The sequence below is a fragment of the Canis lupus genome, chromosome 3, assembly GCF_003254725.2.
Source record: "Canis lupus dingo isolate Sandy chromosome 3, ASM325472v2, whole genome shotgun sequence".
NCBI lineage: Eukaryota > Metazoa > Chordata > Mammalia > Carnivora > Canidae > Canis > Canis lupus.
In genome coordinates this window covers 68,442,895-68,463,001 of record NC_064245.1, presented here as the reverse complement: position 1 = coordinate 68,463,001, position 20,107 = coordinate 68,442,895, and the positions used below count along the sequence as shown (strand labels likewise).

The following is a 20,107-nucleotide window of genomic DNA, read 5'->3' as shown; positions in this document are numbered from 1 at the left end:
TTAAATAGAGATAGCATAAACCAGGCACTGTGGTAGGCCTGGAAGATTCAGGAATGAACAGGAAACACACAATTGTGGACACAGAGATTCGAATCCAGCACCCTGACTCACACTGTGATTCCACCATCATGGAGCACTGCCTCAACTCCATCAAGCAAAGAGACACTCTCAGGTATCCCTCCTCTGATCCAAATCACAGAATGACCATTGAATCACTCTGTGTATATCAGAATAACTGTGGCTCTTAAAAAAAGAGAGAGAGAAAAATCAGATTCCCAAAGCCCAAGCCCCTCAGTGTGACTCAGAATCTGTTGGAAGTGGAATCTTCTTAGTTAAGTTTTTTTTTTTTTAAGATTTTATTTATTTATTTATTTGAGACAGAGATAGTGAGAGAGAGCATGAGCAGGGAGGAGAGGGATAAGTAGACTTTCCACTGAGCAGGGAGCCCGATGTGGGGCTCAATCCCAGGATCCTGGGATCATGACCTGAACCCAAGGCAGATGCTTAACTGACAGAGTGACCAAGGTACCCACTTAGTTCAACTTTTTAAAAAGCTCCCTGTTGCCTTGTATGTATAAGTCATCATTAAGACACTGATGGAGGAGCAGAGATGGAATTTAAGACAACCTTCAGGAATCTACTGAAGAATGGGGGCTGTGCCCACTGGTGGCATGGAGGCAAACTCAGGACCATCTGTCAAGCCTTGGATCAAATATCCCCTGTCCTGTGATACCTTCCCCAAGCCAGGTGACTATCATGCCCCCTTTGGACCCTGTCTTCCGTCCACCACTCCAGCAGGGCTTACAAGTGAACTGTGGTCTTCCTCTCATCTCTGTCTCCTCCTCTGGGATGTGGGCTCCTTCAGGACAGAGACTGTCTGAGCCATTTGTCTCCATTTTTCGTACATCAGAAGCCTCATGCAATGTGTTGAAAGAATGTCCAGATGAAGGACATACAGCAGGATTTCAGGGTACAGATAGAAAGATCCAAACTGAAAAGAGAAGACAGGATGGGATGGTCTGGGAAGGAAAGAGACTGAGTGAACTGAACACTAGCCTGACTTTATCAGCTCCCATCTCTCAACCTGCCCCAAGGCTGAGAATCAGAAAGAAGCCCCAAGCTGGAAGAACTCCTTCAAACCATGAATTCTATCCTCACCTTTCCATTTACAAAACAGTTGCATTCTCTTCCACAGGTCCCTGGGTGTGGCTACCCGTTATCCTTGAAAAGAGTTCCTTGATCCTCCTTTTATCTTGTGTTCTAGACTTTAGACCCTTCAGAGATCAAATGACTGCATCTTGGGGGCACATCAGAGCTCTGTCTAAAGCTCTGTGGGAAGCTGAATAATGGCCCCTGAAGATGTCCACACCCTAATCCCCCAGAACCTGTGAATATGGCATCTTACATGGCACAGAGAGTTGGCTGATGGGATCAAGGTAAGAATTTTGAGGTAGAGAGATTATTCTGGGTTATCTGGGTGAGCCCAATGTAATCATAAAGGCCCTTATAAGAAGGAAGCAGGTGTCTGAAGAAGAGCAGTAATGGGGAGCCACTGGCCAAGGAATGAGAACAGCCTCCAGAAGCTGTAAAAGACATTAAAAAAGATTGTCCCCTAGAATTTCCAAAAGGGACAACTCCTTCCCCATACTTGGACTTTAGCTCACTGAGATGGACTTTGGACTCTTCCATGTTCCAGAAATGCTAGATAATAAATGTGCATTGTCTTAGGTCATTAGTTAAGATTATGGTAATTTGTTAGTGTCAATAGGAAATGGGTACAAACAAATGCTTGCTGGATCTTCTGGGTTAACGGAAGCCCACTTGTCAGCAAGGCAGACATTCTGGGACCTTATTGTTATAAAAAATGGCCCAAAGATAGCCTGTGTGCTTTGGCATCTACAATGTTTACATCTTCATGGCAGGCTGAGACTCATTAGTCCAAAAGCCCGCTGACCCCTAACTCAAATTCTTACATATCCAGTTATTTTTTAACATAACCCAAACAAGCAGATTTTTAGCCAACTGGACACTGCCTGCTTTGTGTGCCCCGGAAAGCCTCACCCAGCAACTGTTAGCCCTTGATAAGAGACAGACTTGTAGTTACAAGTCCCCAGATAGCTGTTGCCCTTCAGAGTTCTCTGACTCAGAGACTCCTGGCCATGCTGCTGAGTGACATCTTTTAGGCTTCTAAGTCCCGTTCAGATCCCCCTCTCCCCCAAAGTTCTCCGTCCTCCTCCTCTTCTGAATGATAATCCCTTTGCTTGTGTTGTGTGGACTCCCCCCAAGCAACCGTGTCCAAGTGCCACTCAATAAACAATCATTTTCCTCAAGCAGCCCCAAATCCCTTGAACACTTTATACCTAGAAACCCTTCTTAGGAGAAATGCTCCCCTGCTTGGGGCTTCTTTTAAATTACTGAACTGTTATAGAAATCAAACTGTAAACTCTAATGTGTCAAATTCTCTATCAGACTATGCATATCTGCACAATTAGCTCTCTATGAAGTTAAATGTAGAGCAGTCTTATTTCTAGTTCTAGAACTTTTTCCCCATTCAATATCTAGGAAGTTGGCATATGAGAAATAATGATACCCACTCAATCACTTTGCCCATATGACTGATGGATAAATACAAAATAAAACAAACAAACAAAAAACCTAGTATTTCAATGTGCCTCCCACCCTTAATTTGTTCTTTCAGTTACTTTTTTTCTTCTTTTTTCAGTTACTTTTAATAGAGGTTAAGCATATTATCTGCCTTTGTTTATCAAGAACCTCATCTTTTTAGCATTTATTTCAAACAATTTGGTTAGCTAACCTCAACCTGCGATGGTGAATTTGTATCAAACAGAATTGACAAGGCCATGGGTTAATTTTCACCCTGGAAAGATTAGACTGATGCTAAACACTTCCCAGTAGCTTGGGAACAGCATCATCTGGACAGTCAATAGTGTCCTTCTCAGGATGGGAGAACTTGAAAACTGTGTACAGTAGCTCAGATGATGACTATGAACGATTTGTTTGGTTTGAAACGAAGCCAGAAGTTAGACACATGAAAAGTGGGTGTAATTAGGTCTGCTTCATATTAAGTATAATGTTTATTTCCCATATATAAACTGTCAAATAATGCAGTGATTGGAAATCACTGGAATTGTCATGCAATGATGACGCATAGAGTTAGCACTTTTATAGAAATCCTTCTGCATATGCTGCTAATGAATCAATAACATAGTTGGGTTGCTTGCAATTAAATGCAGCCTAAGATTGGATTTGTATTCTCCTTTTATGGTATATATATATATTCACAGGTTCTGGGGGATTAGGGTGTGGACATCTTCAGGGGCCATTATTCAGCTTCCCACAGAGCTTTAGACAGAGCTCTGATGTGCCCCCAAGATGCAGTCACTTGATCTCTGAAGGGTCTAAAGTCTAGAACACAAGATAAAAGGAGGATCAAGGAACTCTTTTCAAGGATAACGGGTAGCCACACCCAGGGACCTGTGGAAGAGAATGCAACTGTTTTGTAAATGCATCTGTTATATATAGAGAAGAAAGAAACAAAGAGTGTTCAAACTTTTCTTCTTCATTATTTGAATATTTCAGGAAAAGAACAGACCTTTATTATCTGGGTAATTGTCTCAAACATTGTGTTTATTTGCCTGTGGCAAATAAACTGTTTAGAGGCACAGAAAACCTCACTGCCTTCAGATGTGTCGGTTTTGGTGTTCACGTTGGAAGGTAATAGCTGAAGGATGATTCTATTACCAGCAGTTAGTTCTATTCACGGATCCATTGGACAGGCCCACAAAGGGTGAATTAAAAGAACAATAGATGCACATGTATCAGATGCCTACTCTGTCCCTAGATGTGCTCATAGCCTTTAAGATGTACAGTAATTCCTGGGACCCCTGGGTGGCTCAGTGGTTTAGCACTGCCTTCAGCCCAGGGCCTGATCCTGGAGACCCGGGATCGCGGGATTGAGTCCCACATTGGGCTCCCTGCATGGAGCCTGCTTCTCCCTCTGCCTGGGTCTCTGCCTCTGTCTCTTTCTCTCTGTCTCTCATGAATAAATAAATAAAATCTTTAAAAAAAAGATGTACAGTAATTCCTTAAATAAAATCTTATTCCCATTTAATATACTAGCAAACTGACCCTCTGCAATGGTTAATCACATTTGTCCAGAGTCACCCACATTACATGTGATTATAGCAAGATTTAGAAACCCAGTATTCTTACTGGGAAGCAGATAAACAGACAAATAGAGGGGAAAAAAATGTAAATCGCAGCTGAATTGGATACTTGAAGTGCAAATCAGAACTAGGTACAGTCTTTAATTGTGTGGAAAATGCAAATTGCTGCTAAAGATAGAACTTCCAAATTAAGAAAAGTGGAAATGGAGTCTACCATGCATTCTTTTTTAAATACTGTGTACAGCTTTTAACATGCAGTGTTAAATGTCTCAGCAACATTCTCTCATGTGTGACAAATTATCCAAGAGGTCCTCTAGGTCTGCCAGGGTTTGTACCCACAAAAGACAAAAATTTCCACACTGACCCCAGTTTACTGTTTGTTCTGAGCAGATCTTTTTTCCTTAGATGGTTTGGTTGGGCTATGTCAAAAAAAGAGTGAAAGCAAAACAGTGTGCATGTCGGCATCCTACTTATGGAATGAATGATTTATGCAAAATCACTTAATCGCCATCACATATGATCAAAAGATTGGGCTGAAAATAGTCAAATGCCTTAGGTCAAAATCGTTGAAATTATATAGCAGGCCCAAGGACTTACAATAATGACACCTTACATTAGTATAATGGACTCTAAGGTTCATGAAAGCTCATACCTATATTAATCTCCCTTTTAAGTATGACCAGAGATCCATTAGGTAGGTGTTCTGTCCATTTCATTGTCAAGGAACAGCCAAGTATGGTAACTAGTCTCCAAAGAGGGCCCCCCAACAACCACACCCCCTATTATTCAGCTCCTTATGTAGTCCTTTATCATACTGAATCTGGGCTGGCCCTATTGAAACAATAGAATGTGGAAGTAGTTTGATATGTTACCCTTGCAACTTTGGCTTTGGTCTTTTGGAACACCTACTCTTGGGACAGCTGGTTGCCATGCAAGAAGTCCCACCAATGCCCCTAAGTCTGCTATGCTGCAAGGAAGTCCAAGGTGGCCACATGGAGAAAGAGAAACAGTGGTACCCAGGCAGCCTCATGTGTTGCAGTCATTCCAATTGAGACATCATACATGCAGTGAAAGAAGCCTTTGGATGTACAGCCCAGGCCAGACTTCAGACAATGTCAGTCCTAGCTACTACCTGACTCTAGGTGAGCACCTGAGCGAGACCTAGAGTCTGTTCCCAGAATACCCCCAGAACCTGAAGAGATAATCGATTGTTGCATCAAACCACTACATTTTAGAGTGGTTTTTTGCACATCTGTAGGTGACTGGAACACCAGGTCTGCTTAGTTTTTATTGCTTTTCCCACCACAACAAACACATGACTAAATGAGGAATGTAACTTCCCTGGACCACTATCAACTAGATATCTGCTTTATGCAAATGACCGTGTGAGGCACTATCTTCCACTTAGGGTGCAAACTGTCAGGTGGGGAGTTAGATAAGCAATTGAACAGGTACCAGGAAGTTGTTCTGAGTGACCATCTGGTTTCTGCTATTAACTATGTGAGTGTGACCACTGACTACTTCTCCATACCCTCACATTTTTCATCCATAAAACGGGAAGTTTGGCTTAACTGACTTCTAAGATCACTTTGAGCTGAATCAACAGATATCAACTGGTTTTCTTTTTTCCTCCAGTTTTTGGGTGAATTATCAAAAAGACATAACTTAATTTTAATATACGTACACAGATACACACATACTCATGAGTTGGAAAAATGTGGAGCCATTACAACATACCAAAATGTTGATAATAATGTTCTCTGAACAGTCTTACTTGAAGGATCTGGTTGTCATACAATTGACACGCATTCCTTGGGTAACAACCTTGCGTTGTGTTTGTTTTCAAGAGAAATCATAGAAAAAGTGAGCTTCTAGGGCTGCCATAACAAAGTACCACAAACTAGGTGGCTTAAAACAATAAAAATGCTTTTCTGCTGTTCATACACAGTTCCAAAGTTTATAGGGACTGGCCATGTTCTATCTGGAACCTACTGAGGAATCCCTCTTGCTTCTCCATAACTATAAGAAATTTGAGGACAGTTTTGGAGGTTTCCCTTTTGCAGCCCTTTTTCCTTCCTTGTCTCCATCTGACTGTCATGTTACAAGCACAGGAATCAATGGAATTAGGAGGCCACCGCACCCCCTTCATCACTGCATCTTTGCTAACTACATCTGTAGCACCCCTTTTCCATATAAGGTCATATTCTTAAGTCCTGAGGTCTGCAAATAATATATATAAAAATCAATATATATATCTGGGAAATGTCACTAATAAGTGGAATGCAACTCTGCAATGAAATTATTTCTCAATTATAAAATTGGAAGATATTAAGTTTGATTTTATTCACTGAAATGGTCTCCTGAAATAGGAAACCTCATACTTTGTTGGTGAGAGTATAAATTGGTAATCAATTTTGGAACCATAAATTTTAACTTCTTATCAAATATTAAATATATATATATATATGATTTGCATCAGCATTACAAATTTTTGAAATCAATTCTAATGACAATTATGTAGCTAATATACTCCAAGATAAATATACAGGCGTATCTACTGAAGAAATGTTACAATAACAAAAGATTGAAACCAACATGAATATTTCTTTGTGGAAAAGTTGTGAAATTATTGTAAATTATCCTATGGAATAATGATGAACTATGAATCAAAATGAGAGACATCCTAATGCTTGTCAAAATCACTGATCGTGTTTATAAGGAGCAATAGAACTACAGAAAAAAAAATTGTTATGTAATAAAAAAAATGAAAAGAAAAAGTGAGCTTAAGCCATGACGAGTGGCATCATGACTTGCTTTTGTATTAGTTATGTACACATAACAAATAGCTACAAACTTAGCAGGGTAAACCAACATACACTTAGCATCTCGGTTTCCATGGGGCAGGAGTTTGAACAAGTTGTAGCTAGCTTTGCTTCCTTCTCACCAGGCAGCTCCTAAATGCTTCAGCCCAGGCTGCTTTGTCATCTGGAGCTTGGGGCCCTCCTCCAAGCTCACAGGTTGTTGGAATATGAAGTTCTTTGCAAAGGTGAGGCTAAGGGCTTTGGGTTTTTTTGTTTGTTTGTTTTGTTTTTGTTTTTTTTAATTTTTAATTTAATTTAATTTTATTTATTTATGATAGCCACACAGTGAGAGAGAGAGAGGCAGAGACATAGGCAGAGGGAGAAGCAGGCTCCATGCACCGGGAGCCCGACGTGGGATTCGATCCCGGGCCTCCAGGATCGCGCCCTGGGCCAAAGGCAGGCGCTAAACTGCTGCGCCACACAGGGATCCCTGTTTTTTTTTTTTTTTTTTTTGGCTCAATGTTGGTTGGAGGGGCAGGTGGATGGGACAATAGAGCACTCTCAGCATTACTGGCCCCTACAGTCCCTTGGCACACTGACCCCCCGACCCCCTTCTATGCCTCTCACAACATGGTATAGGTGACTTCTTCAAAGCCAGTGGGAGACTTTCTCTCCAGTCCACTAAGTTAGTCTCCTATATCATATACAGTCACACCCCATTGTCTTTGCCATATGAAGTAACCTAATTAAGAGAGTAGATATCCCAACTTATTTGCAAGTCCTGTGAATTTTCAAGGGGTGAGAACCACATAGAATATGTTTAATAAGGGCCAGGAGCACAGCCAGCCATTCGTGAATTCCACCTACTATGTTTTGCTGGTATTTGTCTTAGGTTCCTGATCTCTAGTTTTGTCTTCTTCATGCTCTAGCTCTTTCCATGAGCAGATATTTTGAAGAAAGTCTCTTGCATTAAAAGAGAAAGTAGCCTGGAAGTGAAATATGCTAGCTATGAAGATAGACTACTCAAGGAAAAAATCTGGCTCTACCATTTACTAGCCGTGTGACATTTAATATCTCTGTGCCTCGGACTGCCCAGCCATAAAAGGTTAATAGTAGTCCCCAGCTCATAGGCTGATGTGAAGATTAAATGAGATAATACCTACCTAGCTTTTGGTAAACACTCACCTATTATCTTACCCTCTACAGGGGGTGATACCAATCTTGAGATCTGAGTTACTTTTCAATATTAGAAGAGTATAGAATTAGGATCTCTTTTATTTTCACTATTTACACTTGTCCACTAGCTGTGTAATACTCATAGAATCTCTACAAAGAAGTCATCATCATTTATCCTATTTTACAAATAAGTACCTGGAATTCGGAGAAGTTAAGGAAAACACCCAATATCACATAGTTATGGAAAAGGCTGAGCCAAATCCCTAAGTTCAGGTCTTTAGAATCCAAGGCTAGTGCTCTTTCTTTCCAGTGTGCCGACACGAGAAATTGGTATGAGGCTTGTTCTTTATGACACCCTGTTGTAGACCTTGTATCCATGGGAGGAAGCTAAGGAAGAGAAGTTTGGTACAGGAAGTGTGAATTTTAATATCCCAGTTTGGAGATGTAACGGTCTGTCTTGGAGAATACTAGATTCTCTATTAGTGTAATATTCAGGATTCATTGGGCACTATGGCATAGCGGAAGAGCCTGGGCACCTCCATGAGTCATTTAGTCCGTAAACATTTGCAGTGCCCTATTTGCTGGGGATCTGGTCAGCAAAAACATAGAGTTTGGATTGATTATTTGCTCAGAGATTTGTAAGGTTTAAATGAGGCAGTATATTGTGAAGTGCTAGAGAAGGTATTCCCAGGAGGCCAGCCAGACCACAAAACTGGGACATGGTAGTGGGTGTTTTCACATCAGATTGACTCCTGGACTGGAGTTATGATTCCATCCACAAACAAGTATTTCTTACCTACTCCATGCCAGGCACTGTGTTAGGTGCCAAGGTTTTTCAATCAAGAGGAAGAACTATCTATACAAAAGATCCACATAAACTATTTGATGAACAGTAGAGATAACAATCCTCTATAATATAAATAAGATGGAACAGTGCCTTCATATTTATGAGAACAAGGAAGTCTTTAGGAAGGTGGAATTTGTTTGTTATTGATGCATTAACACTATTTTGATAGTCTGATAAGCCAAAAAAAGAAACTATTACTTCGTAACAATTGTATCGACTATTATATTCAGCATTTTTTGTGTATCAGCCAATAACACAGATTCAGTCCCTCTGGTCTCTTATTTAACTGAAAGAATTATAATTATCTGGTGGGTTGGTCATATTATCCACATGAAGTACAGAGACTAAAACATTTCTGTAAGTTACCTATCTTAGATTGGATGCCCTAGAAGCAAAGCCTGGGATGAGGCTCCCTGTCTTCCTGGGCAAGTCATCTACTGAGAATGGGATTATGAAAGAAATGGGTAAGGCGATGAAGGACACAGGACAAACTAGGGAAAGAAGCTAAGCAAAGTGTGGTTTCAGGAGAAGTCTGGCATTGGCCTGATACTGCTTGGTGTTCTGGAGCATGAATTGCACAGAGGTCATTCCACCGCAGGACCAGCAGGCTAGACTGCTATCCCTCAACCCTATTTGACAAGCCTTCCCATGTGCATTAATCATAGTCACAGGCAACCCCCAAGAAAGCAGGAAAACTGAGTGAGCTCAAGTCCCCAAGCACCTCCAGGTAAGGCAGCTCCTTCAGGGGAATCCTCCAGAAGCCCTGAGCACCAACTCTTTTGGCAGCTGGAGGTGGGACACTTACTAAGAATGGGATCTGGTTGGGGTACTAACAAGAGTAGGTACAGCCCCATAGCTGGAAGTGGACAGGGAGACAAAGGCAGTGGGGGTCTGTAGACTGGTTCAAAAGCAGTTTTGGTTTGTTTCCTAAAATCCGAAATGCTTTTAACCACTAACCCATACATATCCCCATAGAGTTTAGAGGGTTTTTTTTAGAGGGTTTTTTTTTTTTTACCTATTTTATCTCATTGAATTCCCCCCAAAACGGAATCAGCCCACTTATATTGAGAAAGATGTTGAGGTTCTGAGAATTTGAACCCAAGACCACATGCCCAGTAATTGGCAAAGGTGGGATACACACCCAGGACTCCTGGCTCTAAATGCTTTTTCTCTCAGGTGACCTAATGGGAATTTGGAGGAAAGGGAGTAAATATCTTGATATGAGCATGAACTGTAGAACTAAGGCCATTTTCCTACATCTAGATATTTCAGCCAAGCAGCTCGAAGTTCTGCTGAGTGTTTGTAGCCGTGGTCCTCACTCCTTGTTTGCCATTTGGAGAGCTCCACCCTGCTGTCCTTTGTGAGTCCAAGTACAGGCTTCCTAAATAAATGTCTGCCAGGAAGGAGCCTGCTTCATCATGTGCCTATAACAGGCACATGATCAAGTCCCCAGCCACTCCTGCTTGAAGACCTTCTGGTATAACCTATCTGTGCACTGTCACATCCTGGGTGCCCATCATTTCTCTTACATGCTCTGTGCTGAGTAATAGACAGATGTTTATGCTCTGCTTCTCCCTCCCCTCAGCCAATATTGCACGGATCACAAAGTGGCAGAGCAAGGATATCGGAGACTAAGTTCCAGTTTTAACAGATCACCGGCTCTGGCATCCTGGGCAAGCCCTTTGTGGTCTGAGTTTGAGTTTCTTCCTCTGTAAAATCAATATCATGGCATTTCCTACTTCTCATAATTGTTCTGTGGATTAGAAGCAACGTATTTAAAACACTAAGCAAATAGCGGGGTGTGCAAGAAATGATAGTTATTTTTCTGTGAAGATATGCCTGTGCAAGAGACAGAGATACACGGGTGCTTGCTAAGAAAACTTCCACCACTTGGAAAGCAGATGTCAAGGCCACAAAGTGATGCATAGTGAATTCCCAATGTGTTGCCCGCATACCCTTTCTCCTTCCCCCAACTCTGTCATCACCACTGTCTTGATTCCTCAGGGCCCTTGTCCGGAATGCCCTTGCTTTGGTTACACCCTCCTCCTTCCATTCCCCAGCATCATGGCAATTCCTCCAAGAAGCTTCCCTGTGGCCCGGGTGTTAATGACCATGCCCTTTGGGAAGATCCTTCTTCTCTTCCTACTCCTGAGTAGTGACATCTTGAGAGATGCCTCTGCCATCTTTCACCTTCTGTTTAGGACTCTCAATGCCACATTCCCCATCTCAGGAACAACTACCACCCTGGAGCGAGTGATATCCCTCTCTTATTTCTCCAACAATGAGGGTAGGTCCATTTCTTACATCTGCTTCCTTGTCTCTGTGCTGGGGATAGCTGACTCCTCCTAGCGACGTTCCCAAATGACCCGAGAAAGTACAGAACATAGTGTCTGGCCAGTCCAAGGGCAGTTAGCGTCATTCTCTTGCCCTCCTAGCCTCTCCAAGCATTTTATTTAAACCCAGAAGAATTAGTGACTCTTAGTGCCTATTGTGTTTTGTTTTTCACTCCTGAGGGCTTAACACCATGCTAAGCACACAGTAGGGCTCAAAGGAAAAAAGACATAGAGTGAACACTTTAACTCTCGGTGGTGATCTTGGATCCCACCTCTTTGAGTAGCAGTCACCCTACCCTGCGCATGGGACTCCTCTGCCCTACATCTCCCTTCAGTTGAGTGATAGTCTCCAGGATTGAAAGAACAAGCCTCCCTGTGCTCAGAGGCACATGGACATTTTTGCTAAACTAGCACATTTTTAGGTTGAGAGCTGATAACTAAATAGTGGCAATGGGATTTCAGCACTACCTGATTACTGGACAGAGGGGGCAGGAAGGGGCTGTCCCACCTCGGAAGCATCAAATACAATAGCTGAGGCTTTGCTCTCAGCTGCTCCCAGCTGCCTCTTTGGAACGCCCCACCTGGTGGTTCCCAGGCTGCCCCTGGGCCTGGGCGGATCGGGGCAGGAACTTCACTCCCTGTAGCTGGCATCTCTGTTAATAGAATTGATTCGGCATTTGGAGAGGGATCAGGAGCCCATCTGGCTCCAGAGTCACTGCATTTGTGCCCCTAGGAAGGCAAGCCCAGGTCCAATGTGGGGTCTTCTCTGAATTTGGAAGTGCTCAGATGAGATCGAAATGCCTGGGCTACTGGAGTACAAGTCCTTGTATCTTCTGAAAGACTGGCTGGACTTTTGCCATAAAGGGAGTAACAGAGAACCGCTAGGACTCCTGACCTCTTCGTCCATGTAGAACTCCATGAACACATCCTCAGTCAGGATCCCGCACCCCAAATCTACAATTATTGACTTTATACCCACTTTATCATTTTTTACACTGGACCACCCCTACCAGGAACTGTGCTAGCCTGAGCCACTAGATCATGTCCCAGTGCTGGGTCCTTCCTTCCTCCATGCCTGCCCAGCATCTCTGATGCCCTCACTGCATGCATGCTTCAAGCATAGCATCCCCACTGGGGCACAGACCCCCATAGGTATTTTGCAAAAAAAGATGCTTTGGAAACTCTGAAAACTCACACTGGAGTCTCCACACCAAATTCCTGGGCAATCTTGGAAACTCACTTTAAGCTCTTCATGGGTGTGATAAAGCAAGATCCAACGGTGCACTGCGGAGGGAAGCATTCTCCAGATTACAAAGTGCCGTGTCAATGGGAAGCCTGTTAGAAATGTTGTGGCCACACCCCCTGGGGGGATCTGGTTGTGTAAGGACAACCTTAATGATTTCAGAGGAGGGAGGCGTTCTTCCTGCTGTCTTTGTATGGCCAGGGGTGGGGCCTCGGCCACAGCAAGGTCAGGTCAGGCTGCAGCTGCTGCCTCTAAGGTGACTCACTTCCCTGATCGCACCGCTGAGAAAAGCGCAAGCTCTTTCTTGCCCCTCTCCTTGGGCTCAGTCACACCTCTTGAGGTGGGAGATGTTTGGCACCAGGGAAGGAATGTCAGGTTAAGTCAGGAAGAATTGTCTCTGAGTCTGGGCCTTTCCTTTTGAGTTCAGAAAGAGTAGGGTAGGATAAAACCAAAACACCACAAATCTGTACTTTGGCTCTGAGTGGACTCCGAGCCTTGGCTTGGAGTCAGTGTGACCTTGGCAAGCTCCTTATCCTCTCCATGCCTATTTCTTCCTCCTTGAACTCGCCATAATAATTCCTACTTCCCAGGATTGTTTGGGGGCATTTTCAATGAGTTGTATATAATGTCCATTTCACTCCTCTGCCTTAAAGATAAACTCTTGTTAGGAAACGGGTTTCTTTGGCTATTTGGTATTTCTTGTTTTGTTTTACATAATGATTATGTTTTGCTTTCATAATATGAAAAAAAAAAACAAAACATCCAGTCTATTTAATTCTGTAAAAGGCCAACTGAGTAAGAACGTATGAGAAAACCACGACTCAGGGGGCTTGCGGGCCCACCTCCAACAAAGTGGTCAGCTGTTCAGGTGCAGAAATGAAACTGAAATCAGGCCTCTCTCCCCCCAGTGCAGGTACAAGGGCTTCCTTAGGCGCTACCTCCACTTTGTGCTTTTCTCTTTGCAGTTTTGACCCTTGGGAGTTTAAATTTCCTTTCCATTTCCGGACTACAAATTCAGAGTTGATTTTAAAACACACACATATTTATGTCTCAGTGCATATGGAATATGTGTCTATAAATGGATATCGATCTTTCAGGAAATAGATGAACAAACTCCCAACCTAAGCAAAAGTCTACACCATGAGTCGGCTTTCCACAGAACCTGCAAGATGGGGACACACCCAGTTTGCAATTTCTCTTTTCAAAGTGGGTTTCCAGAGACCGCTGCCACCTGGGGCAAAGTACACAGCCCCAAGACCATTCTGAAGGCCAGTGCTTCAATCCCCTTTATTTTAGATTTTGCCCATTGCTGAGATCGGAAATGTACGCAAGCACGCTTTGAGGCAAAGATGTGTGACAAGGGAGCTTCTTGTTGGTATTGACTATTTCTCCAGTCTTAATATTGCTCGGTCCACTCTGAGGGGGTTAAAAAAATCCATGCTCAGGGACCCGCTGAAGTCGGGAATGGGTGAACCTGCCACCTCTACAATAATAGGGGATCTCGGTGAAGACAAATCTCACAATGCGAGTAAAAAATAAATCTGATGACCACAGAGAAACATTAAAAATTAAAATGAACAATGAAGAAAGGAGAGGGCGAGAGAGAAGCATAATAGCCATGGAGAAAAAAAAACATTTCTTTTTAAAGTAACAAGAGAATATAGATTCTGCAATGAGTACAACACAGATGGCTATTTTGAGTCAGGGGCCAGTTAATTATATTCAAAAAAGACAGGGTCTCCAGGACTTTTTTTTTTTTTTTTTTTGAAGTGAAATATTTTAGTTCCTTCATAGAGAGACATATTACACAATGTTAACAACCATGAAAAACAATACAAAATGCCCTCGATTTACCAAGTAGAAAAATATAACTAGTATATATGGCAATTGTGAATCTAATACTGTACAGAAGTAATTTATGGATTTTACAAATAAATTATAGCTTAAATGCCCTTTTAAAATTCTTTGTTGTTGTTGTTGTTGTTTTTCTCCCCTAGATGTACACCAGAACTTACAATAGGAAAGGTTCCGAGCCTAGCTTATTGCAAATCAGTGCCAGTCAAATGTCCTGCCCACAAGCTCGAAGAATTTCCTATTTGGCTCGTGAAAATATTCGTGCAGTTTATTGAGGAGTTTGGGGTCGACTTGGGGGTGCGCCCGGCCTTTGGACTCGTGCAAGCAGCGGTCCCGGCCGCCGTCCCGCAGGCAGTAAAAGCCCTTGGTTTTGTTGAAGTAGAAGTTCGAGGCGTTGATCTGCGGTGACAGCTTCAGGAACCTCTCGACCTTCTGGATCTCGGGGAAAGGGTCCCTGATGAGGCGGTCGCCGTCGACGATGTGGATGCGGCGCAGCGGGAAGAAGCGCAGCCAGTTCTGCAGGTGCACGTGGTAGAGGCTGCGGTTGAGCGCCTTGTAGCCCACGTTGAGCCGGCCGTCGCGCACCAGGAACTCCTCGATGGACGGGTAGGGCTTGCGCTTCTGCACGTGGTTGTAGAACACTTGGGTGTAGTCGGACAGCACGCGCTCGGACGGGTCCCGCAGGATGAGCAGCAGCCGGATGCCCGGGTTCATGCTGTGGACGCGCTCAGGCACTTTGGGCGACGTGAAGTACGCGGGGGTCTTCTCCACCGTGAGCTGGTGCGGGGACGAGAAGGGCATCTGGCCCAGGTACCAGCCCAGGCCCTGGCTGTAGTGCTCCTCCCAGTCGAAGAAGTGGACCTCGTTCTCGGCGGCGGCCACGTCGGGGTGCAGGCTGAGCATCTCCAGCAGCGCGCGCGTGCCGCCCTTGCGCACCCCGATGATGATGGTCTGCGGCAGCTGCTGGGCCGAGCCGTTGGGGGCCGCGCCGTCCCGGCCCTCGCCCTGGAGGGTGGCGGCTCTGCCCGGCTCGGCCCCCGGCGCCGCGGGGCGCGAAGGCACCAGCGGGAGCTGGGCGGCCAGCAGCACGGCGCCCAGGAGCAGCGCGGCCGTGCGGGACACCATGGTGGCTTCGCTGCCTCCCGCTCAGGGACACATGGGGGGCGCGGGCCGCCGGTTACTAGGAAACAAAGGGGGAGAGATGTTAGCCCCCGGTACACCCCACAGCGGGCCTGGTGGAGCCGACAACCCCGGAGTCCCGGAGTCCCGGGCAGGGAGGGCAGGGAGGGCAGGGGGAGCAGGGGGGGCAGTCCCCTCCCTGGGGCTCCCTCGCTTTGACACTCTGTACAGGGCCCAGGGCCGCTCAGGAAAGGTTTCGGGCTTTGCAGAGCTCTCTATGGCAACTCCCGGGATGTGCCGTTTTGCTCAGGTGGCCCCAGTGCACAGAGGAATGGGGGTGGTTGTGTTCCACTAAAACTTAATATTTATGGATGCTGCACTCGGAATTTCATATCATTTTCATGCAACATCAAATACTATTTTCTTTGGATTTTTTATTTTTTTCCCCAACGATTATATCTATCCAGCTCTCTGCACAAAACAAAAAACCGGGCAGATTGGCCCTGCCGGTCAGTTTGCCAACCTCTGCTGTAAAGGAAAGGGTCGGAGAGGTCTTTTGGACCTCAGCAAACATCACGGAAATATCTACTACCTGCCAGCCCCAGGCAGAGGAGCTGGTGATGGGGAAGCAGACATTGTTCCTGCCCACCTCCCACCAGGGGCTCCTGATCTAACAGGACTGATCATTCTGTAATGATTAGTCCCCATTCTTTACTCCTCCGTGCATCCAATTCTCGTTTCGGCTGCACTGTGGGGGGAGTGTGCTCCCCAGCAATTTGATTTGGGTTTGGCCAAAGGCCTGGGAGTGGGAATGACAACGTGCCAGTCCCCAGCCTAGGCCTCAAGAAGCTTTGCGTGTTTGCATTTGCCCTCTTGCACTTCTACCTTGACTGTGAGCAAGATGTGCCCTGGCTCCATAGGAAGAGGAGAGACACGTATGGCAGAGCACCACACAAGCCACGGTGTGCAACACAGCCATCCTGGCTCCTTTGTGGCTGTAAGCCACTGAGTTTGGGGGTGGTCGGTATTGCAGAATAATTGTGGCAAAGGTTCTTTGATATAACCTGACTGTAGGCATCTGTGCTATATCTGCTGTGATTATACTTTAGGTGGGGTAGTATGAGGGCACACATTCCCTCATTTTGCCTAAAACAACTTGGGGTGGCTTCATGGTAGAGTAAATGTTTGAAGTGAGCCTAGAAGGACAAACAGGTGAGGTGGCTTTCCCATGTGCAAAGCTGCACCACTCATGAAGTCTGCTCAGCTGATTGGCGCTGTGACCCTATAGAGCAAGGTAGGAAGCAGGACAGCTATGGATAGAAGTCTTGCCTATGGACACACAGATTTAGTCCACTTCAGAATTCATACCCAAATCCAAAACTCTGAATGCAGAGCTCTTTCCACAAACTGCCTCCTTTATATCTTCTCTTCTTTACCAACCTGAAATTTATAACATTTAGTCATCAAAGTCCCACAAGGACACAGCCACTGCTGGGCCAGATGGCAGGGGGTTCCCAAAGACAGAGGAGTCACGCCCACATTTCAGGGAACTGATTAACAACTACAATCATCAAGAAGTGTTTGACCGTCTCCTGGAAAGAGGACATTGAAAGTACTTATAAGTCATCTCTGTCCGAGCACAGTTAGGGAAGAGTTAGTGACAGGCTGCCTTGGGAACAGGGGGCTTGATAGAGCCAGCAAAAATGTTCTCCATCAAGAGCGCCCATTGTCTTCTTTATGCAAGGTTTAAAATTCACTATATTAGTTTAAACTTGTCCAGAATGCATAAATAAATTTTTGTGGTTTTCCATTTTTTATAATCAAACCAATTGCTCTACCTCCCTCAGATATCAACTGTATTAGCTGCTTTGAAAAAATGTATATTAAAATGTATTAACCCAAAAAGGCAACTAAAAACTGGAATTTTTTAGAGAATTACAGAATACTGGAAAAGCGACTTGCACAAGCAGCTAATATAACTATTTAGGAAAAATACATAGAAAAAGAGAAAAAAATGTTTAAGGATGGATGACCGATCAGCTGTGGTCCAAAGTTTTCTACTGATTGAACAAGCTCAATTTCATAGAACTCTTCCTTACTCACTTGAATGCTTTAGTATGTTTTAGTAAAATTTCATTTCTTTCTCAGTGTGGGTTCGACCTATAAAGGCAAATGGATGCCACTGTGATTCCTTTTACATATTTGGGGTGTGTACGTACACCTGCGCAAATGCATGCTTGTGTATGTTTGTGCATGTGTGTATGCTCCTGTATGGGTGTGTGCACATGTGCAAGGAGTAAGGTGGGTGAAGTGCAGGAGAGAATGACTACTTTATACTACATCGTTGTTTTCTTCTTCTTCTTCTTCTTCTTCTTCTTCTTCTTCTTCTTCTTCTTCCTTCTTTTTAGAAAGGAGGAGAGTGACAGAGGTGAGGGAGGCAGAGGGAGAGGGAGAAAGAATCTTAAGCAGGCTCCATACTAAGTGGAGGCTCGATCTCATGACCCTGAGATCATGACCTGAGATGAAATCAAGAGTTGGATGCTTAACTGACTGAGCCACCCAGGTACTCCTGGATCACACTGCTCTTAGTGATGGCTATTGCTGATCCCATCTCATAGCTCTGATTCCAGACTCAAGAAGCAATCACAGATCCCAATCCTTCAATACCTATGACACAGTCAGAGGCCAGATCTGAAATTCAGCTGCTCTAACTATTCATGCTTCTCTATTATGAGGCATCCTGCTTGGTATAGCCCACATCTGAGCTTTTTTTTTTTTCCCCCTAAAGGGGAATTATCAACAGACAGCAGAAAAGAACCTAAATATATATATACTTTTTTACAAAAAACAACACCAAAAAAAACACACAGGCAATTAGTAGTTTAAATGCTCCTCACTTCTCTTTAATACTTTCTAAAGATGTATTTACTTATGTCTAAAGCCTTCTACATTCCAAAACTATTTGAGGTATATAGAAAAAAAAAAAAAACCTTAGCTAAAGTCTCATACACACATACCATATATATATATATATATATATATATATATATAGAGAGAGAGAGAGAGAGAGAGAGAGAGAGAAGCATGTATATGTATGAGCTATATATATATAAATATACGTATATATACATATGTATAGCATGTATATGTATGGAACTTTAGCTAAGTTTTATATATATACATATAAAACATGCATATGTATATATACACACATATACAGATATCTATCTATCTATAAAATACATATTATGCACACATAGTGGTCACTGCCAGCCAACTTCCTCCCATGGTAATCTGGTAATTTGAACTTTTGACACAGCCAAAATTTCTGGGCCTTTTACTAACACTCTCAGGAAAGAGATGACTCTCAGGCTCAGGTGAGCCCGTGAGCCAGGACACCATGGCCATACGGATCCTGACACGAGTGCACATGAGAGCCGTGGCCACCAGGCCCGAGATAGCTTGCCTAAGGTCACATAGAAAATCTAGGCCTAAACCCTGTGGCTCTGAAATTCCAGTTCTGTCCTCATCTGTCTGCCATTACTGCTGTTTCCCTAGCATGGGGCCTTCACAGGAAATGAGGACAATGTTTTGGGGGTCCTAAAGAAGGCAGGTCCTCAAAAACCTAGCGAGCCATGACAGTCCCAGACCAGCGAGTCTGGAATCCGCTCACACAAAGGGTAGGGACTTCTGAATAGCACAGGGTCAGATTCATTTGTTTGTTCTATTCAGGAGGGAAGGCAACAGGGATTTGCCAGGCTGTGGGGTCAGAAATCCTGCCTCTGGTCAAAGCAACTCGACCCTTCTTGGTTTCAGTTTTCTTACCTGTATAATGGTAACAAGTGCACCACCTCAAATGGTTTCCTTGAGACTGGACTGAGGTGACCTGTATCTAGAGGCATTCATCAATAGAAATATTAATGTGAGCCACATAGGCACTTTTTTCATTTATCAGACAAATATCAAAATTTATGGAACTTATGCTACTTATCTGACATTTTAACTGAGTTATAAGATTAACTTTCCATTTTTGCCAATACTTTCTCCTCTCCGTAACACCAAGCACAGCCCTTGCCCCATAATAGTCATGCAGCTGGTGAGTTATATAAATAAAAGCACAACATGGAGTTTTACTACATTCCCAGAAAAATCCCAGCATTTCTAGGCAATCAAGAGATGCTCATGAAGGCCACAGTCACCCCTCCTAAAGGTGGCAGTAACCACCATTTATTTCAGTGTCTCTGACACTTAGCCATCTCTCGCCCTGTGACAAAGCATCGATTATTATAGTTTTTATTATAAGTGTTCAAATGACCCAGGAGTCACATTAAGAAAAAGAAATACTTTTATCTTAACCCAAACATCCAAAACAGTATCTCATCAACACATAATCCCTATATGAAATTAAGAAGATGTTTTGCTTTTTTTTTTTTTTTTCCACCACGTCCCCAGAATCCAGTGCGTATCCATTTACTCCTACAGCGCATCTCAGGCCATATGTGGCTGGTTGCAGCTGAAATGGGAGCGCAGGGGTACACAGAGTTCAG

The 20,107-nt window shown here is 43.8% G+C and overlaps 1 protein-coding gene across 2 annotated transcripts in view; it reads right to left on the bottom strand.

The window, feature by feature from the left end:
* Positions 1-13,855: 13,855 nt before the first annotated feature.
* Positions 13,856-20,107, bottom strand: part of HS3ST1 (heparan sulfate-glucosamine 3-sulfotransferase 1) — a 30,330-nt gene continuing 24,078 nt past the window's right edge. The window contains exons 2-3 of one of the 2 annotated variants that reach the window (XM_049108622.1): positions 19,386-19,452; positions 13,856-15,621 (exon numbers count right to left, since the gene is read on the bottom strand). In XM_049108622.1, coding sequence (XP_048964579.1) covers positions 14,637-15,566 — 930 coding nt within the window. In that variant the 5' untranslated portion in view covers positions 15,567-15,621; positions 19,386-19,452 and the 3' untranslated portion in view covers positions 13,856-14,636. The remainder of the gene's footprint in view (positions 15,622-19,385; positions 19,453-20,107) is intronic. The other variant, XM_025437487.3, reaches the window with a different exon arrangement.